Source organism: Suillus plorans, assembly GCF_016647745.1.
Source record: "Suillus plorans strain S12 chromosome Unknown HD556scaffold_68, whole genome shotgun sequence".
Taxonomy (NCBI): domain Eukaryota; kingdom Fungi; phylum Basidiomycota; class Agaricomycetes; order Boletales; family Suillaceae; genus Suillus; species Suillus plorans.
Window position 1 is genome coordinate 148,969 of NW_024537452.1, and position 12,392 is coordinate 161,360.

The window sequence follows — 12,392 nt, forward strand, 5'->3', positions numbered from 1 at the left end:
TTAACCTATGTTTCATTTCCGACTCATGTTTGATAAACTTTGCTTACACTTCATACATAGCCTCGGACTCTTGCTTACTGATCTTTCCGTTATCCCTTAGTATATAAACTCGTGTATATGTCCGGTAGTACCTCAGTTCAAATATCATCTTAGTTTGTCCTCTTTCTGTCCTCCAGACTTGAGTCTAATCAGCTCTTGTCAATCTCTGAGACTTCAGATCGATTCCGATAGTCTACATCTCCGCCTCTATCTTTGGATAGTCTATTCTCTGTTTGTATACGTGTTTCCGATATCTGGAAGTCATCTGGATAACACTATGAGACTTGTCCGACCCTCCAGATGTGTTATTGTTAGCCTCTGAAATAAGGGACAGTACTTGGGAAAGGGGCACAGCATACGAGCTGAGGCCAAATGTTAAGACCGTGCACAAAGGGTAGGACTGATTCCAAGGGGCTTGGCTTCAGCTTGTGCGCTGCGCCCCTTACCCAAGTATGTGCCCTTAACTTCAGAATGAAGTCCGGAGGAAGTCCAGTGAAGTCCGAAGGACTTCCAGAAGAGCGTGGGAAACTTCGGAAGGACTTTCCGGACGAGTGCGAGAAACTTCCGGATGAGTGCGGGAAACTTCCGGAAATTACAATGGAGTTTCGTCCTGACAGGGATATGTGTAATGGCTACTCAGGACTTGTCCTAAGTAGAAGCAAACAGAGGAAAGGCTGCAAGGACAAAGTCTGAAGCAGAATAGGTCCGGAGGACCGTGGGAAAGTTCCGGAAGAACTTCTGGAAACTTGGAGGAATAGTGGATCGGAGGAGTGGAGGAGCGGAGCTCTGACCTAGGGAATGCCTCCCTAGGCCTGAGATGGATATTGACTAAGTTGGAGGACTAGAACTGATGTGAGGACTTAGTGTGAGATCTAGTGCGAGGACTAATATGTGATATTCAGACTGAGGAAGTATAGAGACTTTACAGGGTTTATATACTACAAAGGACATAACGGAGAATCAGTTAGCGCAGTGCGAGGCTATGTGAGGCTATGGACGGAGCATGTAGAAATGTCTAACACTAGTCTATCGGAAAATAGTAAATGAAGACGGAAATGAGAATATAGTAAAATAAAGGTGGAAATGAAATGAGGTACAGAAAATGAGTATAGTCTAACTTGAGAAGGAACGTACAAAGGGAAAAGGCACGGAAGATAGACGCGGGTCGGATCCGGATGTTCGGAAGTCCAGAGACACGTGATTACCATAAGGGGATGGGCGCTGATTTAAGGTTTGAGTTTGGACATGACAGATAGGTCGGATCCAGAGATGTGGATGTCAAATCAGATGTCTGGACATTGGATCTGGGAATTGGGCAAAATAGAGAAGCTGAAGGTCTGGAGACATGGATAGGAGATCTGGATGTCCGGATGAGGCATGGGAACATCGTCAGATATAGGTCCGGAATACAGGATATGACACCGAAGTCCTTCGGATCTGATCCTACGAGAGTATGACCTTAACACATAATATCAGCCTATATGGGTTATCATTAACAGCATTATACACTCACTTTTATAGGACCTTCCAGTAAAAAGAAGCATGCTGCTCATATACATAGCAATTTTTGGTACTATAAAAAACTGCACATACTAAGTAGCTTGTCTATTGCCTCTTTTGCCTCAATAGTCTGCTCCTGAGTATTTGCTCTTAAGTTTGTTTTTGCCCCAAATATCTCATATACCTAAGTAATGGGCCTTAGTGGTGAAACAGTTCATATTAGACTTTAGGTGGGTTACAGAGTTGGACATCGTGACCTCATCTCATTACAAAACCAAACATATTTGATGATCTTTGGAGAGAAAGTACTTAGTGAAATATGAAGTCATACTATTGGGAACAGTATCAAAGAGAAGATGATTTAACAAAAAAACAACTTTAAAAAAAAAATTTCAATTATTATCCTATGGAGAGTGAGACTCTATGGACCAAACTATCTAGCCTATAGGACATGTATGTCTTTAAACACATCTTTAGGTACACGAATGCCCTGGTATAGGATGTACCTCTACCAGTTCACTATTCCTGCTGGCCATTTTAGATGCACCACCTATTGAGGATAAGATAGCTGTAATGTGTATGCAGTAAGTGTAGACTGTCTAATGAAGAACTGAACAAGTACTCAGCTGCTTGCACAGTCTAGTATAGAAATCTGGTTGGAGACAGTAGGATAGTATATATATGAGAGAGCCAAAAAGGTTGACAGTAAACTTCTCCCATCCGGCCGACTAAGGCCAAGGGTGAGTGTGAGTGATTCCATGTAGATGAGTGTGTTATGTTGTATATGAGAATAATATATGCATGTGTATGTCAATGCAGTGCTTGTGGTGCTAGAAATGGGGCAGAAGTCATCATTCAGAAGGTTCATGAGGAAGTGGGATATCACTAAAGGTCGCTCTCAGTCTCCTGGTAGCATTGATGAACTGAACTAGATGAGGTATAGCAAGAGAGTTGGATAGTAGGTAGGGGATGGAGGAGGCCTTGCAGCCAAGTGTACAGGTAAGTGTATGATGTTCTCTTCGGTGGTAAAGATAGGTGATGAGAAGATAGTGCATCATCTCCTCAATTTGTGTGCAATGGGCACAAAGTAGGCTAGTGACTCCTATGTGATGCAGGTGCTTGTTGAGAGGGATATGGCCAGTGCAGAGAGACATGTATAGGCTGGTGAGTCATTTGGGAAATGCTATGGATAGCTTAAGAAATGATCTTTGTAGCAGTTTGGGATCTATCTAATGCATGCATGCAAAATATGGAGACTTGTGTCATAGGTGTTCTCATCGGATGTGCATATCTTTACGATGGACTTCCTTGAGTGCTGAGATACTTAGGGGCAGAGCACCATGGCATAGGAAGTTGGGTAGCCAGGGACACGAGCTATTGTTCCACGTGCTCTCTGCTGTGAGCTTGGCATATTTATCCACCTCCTCATTTCCATGGACATTCAAGTGCCCTAGCACCCAATGTACTGAGACTGCAAAATTGTTGTGGTCCTTCACAACTTGTTGCATCATTCTGCAAAAACAATCTGCCAAATATGATCCTGGATATGAGCAGAAACTCTCACCAGTCTAAATGAAGGCTTAGTTGTCCACTGATATCAATAGAGGAAGGCTAGGTCACATTCTGCAACAATGAGTCTTGCGGCTAGTGTCAAGCCAACTTCCTCGGCCTCGAAAACAGTATGTTCTTTCTCAGTATCCAAGTGATATCTCAGTGTTCTAGGACTTTTCCTAGTACAAAATAGCACTGCTGCGGCACCAATCTTATCCTTATATTCTGATCCATTATAGTATACCTGAATAACATCTGTTAGTTGCTTATATTCAGCAATAGCTGTCCCTTTGCTGTTAGTGTAGTCTATGGGTTCTTGGTGCTAGATTAGTGTTTCTACTTTATCTAGATCAATGGTATAGTGATGGGTGAGTCTGTGGAGGAAAGAGCGATGTGAGCTAATATGGTGCTACATAGCTCTTCTGAGCAACAGATAGAGAGGATGTGTACTAGGGTGGGTGATGAGTCAGATGATGGTGCAGTGGCAAGTATTCTGTAGGAGTAATGTGGTGGGAAGGAGGTTAGCACATGCCTCAAGAACATCAGTTGCCATTGTCCTCATAGCCCTAGTGATGGCTATCACTGCAAGTCGTTGGACCAAAGACAGTCATCTTGTAACACTGATGGATCCTCTCTATAGGTTGTCTGATCCAGTCCAGAAAGCTGGAGAAAACTAATGGTCAGTAGTGTAGAGCATTTTCTGTACTGCAACAGCTTGGCATAGCTGTCACATTAAACACATTGGCAGTCCTTTAGCAGCAGAGGAGAGACAGTGCAGCTAGAGTATGTATGTTGTTCTATGTGTGGCCACATTGTCTACTTGAGCCTTCCAACAAAGCTCCTGGTCAAGGATTACTCCAAGGAAACAGTGAGTTGAAGTTGGCTGGATGGTGGCACCTTGGATAAGCATATTAGGATGGTCTTTGTGCCTGTTCATGGAGAAGCCCTTAAGTGCAAACTTGTTGGTCTCGAAGTGGTGACACACACCAAACCGGTTTTGTGCATGGTCATGGCTACTTTTTAGCCTTGAAGTTTCTTATGTTTGCTCTATGAAATTACTACAAACTTTTTACACTGCCTTATGATTTTATTTGAGTAATTTTCAGACCTGAAGACCTTATATTACAACTTAACCATTCAAATTAATACTTATCTGGTTCAAAGATCAGTTCCAAACATACTACAACAGATTATTCAGCATTTCTCATGATCTCTTATATCTTCACACATATTCCTCATAACTTTCTGTATGTTTTGGAACATACCCAAGATAACGCTTCAATATATCACCAGTCAGATGAAATGAATTAGTCAGATATTTGAGTGGAGAAAGTTTATAGATGAGAATATTTGAGAAGTGAACAAGTCAATATGGAACATTTTGACAACTGAGTTATTATGAGTCATTTTCTGTCTGAGTGTTAAGAATGTGCTCAAGGGTCAAACCCAGTGAAAATCAGTCGGATGCCCTCACACGGAGAACAACGGAAATCGACGGAACCTGAACAGCTGGATGTCCGTATATGAGCGTCGACAAATGGTGTGTTCCGTCGATACTCAGACGACCGGTCGCGACGCTGATTGACGCCAGTATACAAAACATCGAGTAGTTATATTTCCGTAGATTTGAATGTATGTTGCTTCTCAGATTGTATTGATGCAAAATGACGGAAAACAATGCATTTAGACTGCAACAAAGCAACGAAAAAACACTATAAAAATAGGCTACCAGCCCGCCCATTCATACCAGCTCCTCCGTCCTACTACCCACCCCTGCTCACAATACCCAGCACCTAGCTAATGCAACGTGCCACTGGAGAATTTTGCGAGAATGTCGACTGTGTTCACAGTCCACACACTGTCTGCAACCTAAACAAAAGACACGAATAAGTGCACAGCAGGAATAGGATTGATACTTACCAGACTCGAAGCCTCGATGTCGTAGCTCTGCAGTAGTAGGTATTACAATTAGCAGACTAGAACACGATAAGAAGAATCAAAAAAGATACCGCTTGACGGGTCTTCTCGAGCGAGTCCCAATATACCTTGAAGTCTTGCGAGGATCTGTTCGGCATTAGCTGCTTCAGCCAGCGATGAGTGCAATGATTTCTAAGAAAAATGTTGAGTTATCGGAAAATAAAACAGGGAGCCACACTAACCTGCCGTTCTTGGTAGTAGCCGGACAGAATTTCTTGGTATTGGTAGTGTTCATAGGTGCAGTTGTAGTATCCTTCGAGTTTGATGTGGTGGGGACAGGCACACCGGTGACAGCAGTAGAAATAGGCACGGTGACAATGGTAGTAGGAATAGGTGTGGTGGTGACAGGCATGAGAATATCTAAGTTTGATGTGCGGGCAGGTGCAGTAGTATCATCAGCGCTAGTAGACTCAGACATCGAGTCAATGAGCATTGGCGCTGGAGCTGTTGGAGCTGCTGTTGATGTCGAAGGACTCGAAGTGGCCATGCTAGGAGGAGTATCATTCAATATTTGGAGCTGTTTCTGAGCTGCGGAGTCTTCGTGTTTCTCCTTCAAAAGTTTTATCGTGTCTTTGCTGTCGCGGTAACCTTATCAGTAAAGGCAAAAATGTCGTAACTAGACTCACAATGGATTTTTCAAAAGAATTACAGGACGTGGTGCGGGAACGATGACACTGGGGCTTTTGGGTGTCGCAACTTGAATGACATTGATGGTAGTTGATGTTTCCGTTGAAGGGTCGGCATCCTTGTTGTCCACTCTAGCTCGTTTTGGTTGGTCGGCACAATCCAAGTCTTTGGTGATGGAATCCTCCTGAGTTGCAATCGAAACATCTGAAGAACTGTCCGGTGTCCGACTATCCATCTTTCACTTGCGCTGACCTCCTTGTTTGGATTCCGCATGACCAAGTGGCTTGACATCAACATCACGGGCATGAAGAGTTGCCTGCACGGCTTTTTTATGGGTACTTGTCCATGATGAGTATCATTCGGTTGCGACGGCCTCGATCTTCCAGTAGCCTTCACTCAGTGCCAACTCAGGATGTGCGCTGTAGCACTCGAGCTTGCGCTAGGCTCGTATTCAGCTGATTCACGATTCATGTCTAATGCCCGTTGCACAATAATCACTTCCCGTTCAATCCGACACTTTGACATCGGACCCGACACTTTGACTGGCGGACCTGACGTTTCCCACGCATCGGACCCGATATTTTCCTGTGCACTTGTCCTATCCGTGTCCTGTCCTGTCTTGCTAGCCCCACTAGGTGCGTAGTTCATTATTTCGCACATTACTCACGTCATAGCAAGCGCTATTACATGTTTTCCCATAGTCCGCAGTGCCTCATGTTTGTTTACATGTACTTTGGATCTGAAATACTCCACCACTACTTTCACCTATGAGTTCCACATTTCTACGTACTTACATATATATTGGACTGACCTCGAGCATTATTCATTATCCAAGTAGTGGGGAGCCATTCTCCAACGCTTTGTGGTCAAACCCAGTATTTCGTAGTTCTTAGTTGACATTGCAAATATTACCACTCTTTCTATCCGAACTAACCGTCTTTATCGATATTCACCGCATACCGCTCGCTTTCCCGACATTCGTTGTCATTATTCTCCGTAGTCCGCTGAACCCGCACCCGAAACCCGCTAGTCCGCTAAACCCGAAAAACATAGGACCCGACGCTTTGGCGTTGGACTCGTGATTATACCTTCGGACTTTGTTTCCCGCGCTCGGACTTTTGATCATTTGACATTCCACTATTTACAGACTAATACCAGATAGCTAACCTCTTGGGTCGAACACACTTGTCTACAAGTATAGCAGACTAGGCCGTGCAAGACCACAACATTTTAAATTGCTGATTACTTACTTCGTGTAGTGTTCAGCAATTGTTGTCTCGTTACAGCGCGTGAAACTTCAGTGTATAGCCAGTTTTTCGCTGCAGGAATTGCTTTCCCCCAGGATGCCGGAGCCTTGTCTTGATGAGTAAGTCCAAACCATACTGAGCGGAAAGTTTTCATGACGTCACGGAGCTCATTAGGGGAGAAGACATTGCCATCACACTTTTCTAGGAAAGGAAGTGAGCCTTGATCTGCTGCTGCACACAGTCCATCTGTCCGTTCCCATCGTTTGAAATCTTGATGTGTCCAAAACTTGACATCAGGATAGTCTTCCTTTTTTGCTGGGTTGACGGGCTCCCGATCGTCGTTGCCAGAGGTCGTTTTGATGCTGATCCTGGCTCCATTTTCGATCGTGTATGCAGAGACATTGTCGGACAAAGATAGCTGTCCTGAGAGAGTCAAAAAGCGGTCCTAAGAATTTTAATCGGATGTATCAGCAAATTCAACTGTCAGAAATGCAAACTTACTGATAAGCATCACAAGAGGCAGTTAAAGCAATTACATCTTGTTTTAATTGCTCATTCTGAGCTTGTAGTTGAAACACTGAGTCAAAAGAGTGACTATATGCGCCCTATTTGTAGTGTATATACGATGTTTGGATACGAAAATGAAGGGAAAAACTCACGTTATTGTGCAGCGATGATGATTTACTCATTGGTTGTCAGAACAGTGGTCTGTGTTCTGATGTAGAAGAAGTGTCTGAAATGAAAGGATCGGTTATTTTCCTACGACTTGATGATGCTGCAAAGTTCGGAGAAGGAGTGCCAGTGTTGTTTAAATAAGAGTACAAGTTTGCAGAAAGAGTGTGATGGTTTGCAGGTGTGAAGGACATGATGATGGTATATGATAGTGGTATAATCAAGAGATGTGAATATCATATGATATTGTCATGCTGCCTACTAGTACAAGTTGTCACACCGTGACTTTGTCAAAATGTCAAATAGTTATCAGCTTGAAGTGTCAAAAGAAAACCAGGAGCCAGCTGCGAAGCGAGGTGTACTACTATAGCCTGAGTATAAAATCAACCTTCTTCCTCATCACTGTCACCATTGTCGTTGTTCTCTTCAAGAAATACTCCAGTTGTTGAAACATCCAAACCAGCTCTCTCCACGACAAAAAAAACGATCTTCAGTAACTCCAGATGGTAAGGTGGGTTGATGGGGTATTACAGTGACGACTGCCTGGATCTGTTCAATCTCCACAACATGCAGTCCGTGTTCACCCTGGTGTTTGCATGACCAAACTGTACCAAAAGACAGTTCTAGGAGTGCAGCATCAGGAGGAGAATAGACAGAGACAACTGCGATGTTTTTGAAATGCCATTCTGGGCCTTGCAATCGATTTAAGAACTCTTTGTTGTCTTCATCATCCTGAGGTTCAGCATTTGCTGTAGCAGCCAGCTGCGTGAAAAACTGCACTTCAGCAAAATGTGTAGCTCCGTCAATTTCAAGCTAAACATCAAAGTTAGTTGAGTTTCGAAAGGTTGTTTCAATAGGCTAAAGAACTTGCCTTGATGTTTCGGGCTGATCGTGAATGTTCTACTGGTCGGTCTCTTTCTTTCCAAGCTGATCGTGAAATTTGACCATTAGGAAGACGGAGACAGGCCCAATGAAAAAATTTCGGAGCTTCATGGCCAAGAAAGTCAGCCATTGCCGCTGCCTCTGCAGGACTTGCAGCATGATGTGACCGTTTGTCATGGGCACGGAGAAGCACATAGCCATTGCCAATATCCAGAGAGTATTGTGGAGCAAGTACATCTGGTGGATCAAAGTGTGGAAACATAGATTTGATGGCATTGGTTTGGCAACAAAGCAAGCATACCTGTGTGAGGCATGCATATGGCAATTTTGGTTGACGGAGATCAAACTCAACATCAGTTCTTTCTATGGTCCACTGAGATGAACAGATAGGTGAGCCGACACGAGAGGCTTCGAGAGCAAGGTGGTTTGATAAGTGTACACATGGGCGAACAAAATGGAGACGGTGTGCGAGACATTGATAGTAAATCTCTTCAAATTCACCTTCCCATTCTGTGAACTTAACGAAGGCATCCATGAGTTGAGCAGAGGTTATGCTGTATTGGCTCATGATACGAAGGGCTTGTGTGAACTTGCAGAAATTGACCCAATACTTGTGTGGAAGAATACCATAAAGCAATGCAGGAGCAAGACCAAAGAGCCATGTGATGTACTTGCGGGCTTTATAATGCGTGTTCATTTTTTCGGCAGGGTTTTGTGGGGGATTGTAGAATGAGCCTGGAAGATATGGCCAACATACAGCAACTGCAGAGCCATGCTCTTCCCACATGTCGTCAACAAGGACTGCCCAGTCCCACATAGCACGGTCATCTGGGGCATAGTTCTTCATTGTGCCACACCATAAGTCTGTAAACAAAGCAGCCATGTTGGCACCTGAAAAATGCATGATCTCGCTCAAAAAAATCTCTGGAATGCCAAGGATGTGGTCAAGGTCAAGACCTAGAAGGATACTGGGGCCAACGATGCCAGTTTGTAAGCGATGTTTTTCATACTGTGCTTGATTCGGTGATGCCATTAAAATGCGAAGTCTTCGGACATAATCCTCTGATGAGCCTAATTGTGTAGCAGCAGGGTCAAGGTCCTCATGATCACACCCAGAGACACTGTAGTCATTGGGCTTGAGAAGGGCAGGATAGTAATGGCCACCTGGTTGACGACGGCCTTCGACACCACATAGCATCCGACAACCATTCTTTCCACTATGTCCTACAAGGTTGCTCACACATGTCAGTCCAGGGCCATCAGCGAGTGTGAGGAACAGGAATGGATGGGACATGAATGTCACGTCATGACGAGCATCCCAGATTGTGAGTCCTTCACGCTGGAGAGCTGCGAGATGGTGGAGACCTGGATAGAGAAATGACAGAATATATTTAGGCTTATTGGGCCCAGGAATGACAGCACCAATCACTGCGGAAGTGAGAAACTGATCAGACCATATTCCGAGGGAGAAAGGGCAAGTGAGCAGACACAAAATGTACCTAGCTGTTAATCCGACGCAAATCCGATGTATCGTAGATTTTGAAGCAAAGCCTTCGTTTGGTCCACAGCTACAAACGTAAACAGATGCTTTTCGGACTTCGCCACCATGTCTTTTCCGACGTCCATTTATTCTCTTCAAATACTTGCTGTTCCAACACTAACTGACCCAGGAAATCCACTATTTTGACGTCTGCATACGATTGGATTTAAGTGAGGTACGTTTTTCGAAAAATTTCTCTTAAGTCCATCATTAACTCGCACTATGTCGGACGACGCAGATAAGATCAAGCTTGAACTACCTTCGAAACTACAGGCATTCAGTTTTACCTTTGAAACCAAGCGGCCAGGGCCTATGGTAAGTTTTAGATTTAAATACAACCGACTAACTAAGTACCTTTGTAGACAGTCGAAATCACACTCAGACAGCCCACCAAGCGGCCCAGATTACTACAAGTTCCTGAACATGTCGACCTCAGCGCAACCGAATCCAAAACTCCTGACCAACTTCAAGTCATGCACTGGCAAGAGGCCCAGAAATATAAAGTAAGTACTATGCATCCTTGTAGCTAGCTAATCATACTAACCAATATGCTTGGAAGAAGTCCGCAGCTGGAACTGTGGCAAGGATCGATACAGAAGAGACCTTCGATAGTAGCGACACGGAGAAAGAGACTCTGGCAGAGTTCACCCGCTGGTACAAGGCCAAGAAGGCTGTAAGTTTGTTCCTCTGTCTGCGATATTGGCACTCAATATTATCTATCAGTTGAACGACCTAGCTCAAACTTCTCTTGTCGATGATACCATAGCATGAGGTCATGGGCATACAGAGCAGGGGAACAAGGCCTGATTAGTTCTGAAGCTCATACCCCGCAGAATCGTGATACAGAGAACCACGATTGAAGCCTAGGTGCGGCATCATATGGGGCTGATGATGTGCAGGACCCGAAAGCTGACCGTAGTCACCTCCAGGTCCGAGAGAGGGTGCACAAGACCCTGAAGACTCCTGAGAATGGAGTGTGTGAGCTGTGTCCCAGGTATGGAGTCCCTCCCTGAAACGACGGAGTGACTAAGTTTTGTGATACGCTAGGGGGACGCATTATATGGGACGGCGTTCAATATTCCTGCGCCAGCGGCTTTGCGGCTTCACCAGCCTGAGGCGGTTGACTGAAAAAATCATCCACCTGTGGCAGCGCATGACCGCCCCGCCAGCATTCGATAGCGGGGTTCCAGGAGTCAGTAGAGGCAGAAACTGGTATGGACTCGGGTTTGAGTCGTGGCCTGGGGAACCAAACTGGTATGGATTCGAGTTCGTGTCGTTCATTGGCTGATTTTCTGGAGCACCGCTAGGGCTGCGCTGTGCCCCGTACATTGTTAGGCGAACAAGGGGGCTGTGGGGAATGGGGAAAAGCCAGTGCGAAGCACCCAGAAGCTGGCAAATCCCCAGAATCATAGGGATCTGCACATTTGTAACTAGATACTAATCCGAGTCAATCATGATCATATTCAGACACAATTCAGACATATGGTTTAGGTTCTACTGTTTCTGTGCACCTCTGCAACATCGAGTTTTCCAGTGTTGGATAACAGTCTGAATTGAGGATCTCTCCAGATTCTAACACCTCGGAATCCGTGTCATTTGCTACATCTGTTTAGATACTGTTTACATCGTCTTTTCGTACCCTTTCCAGGTCTGATCAGTTTCTCACTTCCGCAGTGAATAATGACATGTTTCTTTTTGTAGCGGTGTGCAGGAGAGATATTGATGACAATCCAAATGTAAATCCAAACATCACTTTGTTTTGTCTCGTATAGTTGAGCCCCGTCGAGTGACATCATCAGAACCATATCTTCAGGTTTGATATGCCCCTGCTGAACAGCCTCGAGATATGCACGACCGGTAATGACATCATCATATGCATCCGGCACACCCCCATTGCGGGCAACTTCTTCGAAGATTTGCTGCGTGCGCTGGTTGCGATAATGCATAAGCTCCGCAGAATCAGGGTGGCGCCATAATGCTTGAAGCTGTGGACCAATGGGAAAGGTATGGAAGATTTGGCAAGCACGTTTAATATGCCCTCTGCTCCGCTGAAGTTGAATGGGGTCATAGCGAGGCTTGTTGCATGTTGGGCAGCTATCGAGATCAGCATATGGACTGACAAATGCAACACAAGAGTTTATGCACTGGTCCTTAATAATTGATGTGATACCGGAAAGATCAGATATGATTTTTTTGACTTGATGGAGGCTTGGGATATTGTCCTCAGGGTGACAGTGAAGTGCAGCAGCACAAGACTTGTTGAAAGCACTCTTGGACACATGCTTGAGGGCAAGAAAAAGCGAAATGCCATGTTCAATATCAGGATTGTCGAGCTGTGCTTGTGCTTGTGGTGGGGT

General features: G+C 44.7%; 4 protein-coding genes across 4 annotated transcripts; 1 reads left to right on the forward strand and 3 right to left on the reverse strand.

Annotated features, from left to right (window-relative positions):
• Nucleotides 1–4,887: 4,887 nt before the first annotated feature.
• On the reverse strand, nucleotides 4,888–7,630 carry HD556DRAFT_1312040 (uncharacterized protein; the record flags this gene model as incomplete). The annotated part of the gene is made up of 13 exons (XM_041300611.1): nucleotides 4,888–4,959; nucleotides 5,011–5,037; nucleotides 5,100–5,199; nucleotides 5,250–5,642; nucleotides 5,694–5,898; nucleotides 5,947–6,018; nucleotides 6,246–6,325; nucleotides 6,362–6,459; nucleotides 6,489–6,505; nucleotides 6,655–6,809; nucleotides 6,862–6,883; nucleotides 6,945–7,386; nucleotides 7,601–7,630. 13 exons carry the CDS (start codon nucleotides 7,628–7,630, stop codon nucleotides 4,888–4,890), a joined length of 1,713 nt encoding a protein of 570 aa, XP_041155678.1.
• A 409-nt stretch (nucleotides 7,631–8,039) lies between these two features.
• On the reverse strand, nucleotides 8,040–9,399 carry HD556DRAFT_1245179 (uncharacterized protein; the record flags this gene model as incomplete). Its single annotated transcript, XM_041298514.1, has 2 exons — nucleotides 8,040–8,326; nucleotides 8,481–9,399. 2 exons carry the CDS (start codon nucleotides 9,397–9,399, stop codon nucleotides 8,040–8,042), a joined length of 1,206 nt encoding a protein of 401 aa, XP_041155679.1.
• An 858-nt stretch (nucleotides 9,400–10,257) lies between these two features.
• Nucleotides 10,258–11,447, forward strand: HD556DRAFT_1312041 (uncharacterized protein; the record flags this gene model as incomplete). The annotated part of the gene is made up of 6 exons (XM_041300612.1): nucleotides 10,258–10,350; nucleotides 10,398–10,538; nucleotides 10,562–10,708; nucleotides 10,965–11,029; nucleotides 11,083–11,227; nucleotides 11,343–11,447. 6 exons carry the CDS (start codon nucleotides 10,258–10,260, stop codon nucleotides 11,445–11,447), a joined length of 696 nt encoding a protein of 231 aa, XP_041155680.1.
• Nucleotides 11,448–11,627: 180 nt separating this feature from the next.
• HD556DRAFT_1245107 (uncharacterized protein) lies at nucleotides 11,628–12,389 on the reverse strand (the record flags this gene model as incomplete). Its single annotated transcript, XM_041298506.1, has 1 exon — nucleotides 11,628–12,389. A coding segment is annotated over one exon (762 nt), but the record flags the coding sequence as incomplete, so codon positions are not given.
• Between the last annotated feature and the right edge of the window lie 3 nt (nucleotides 12,390–12,392).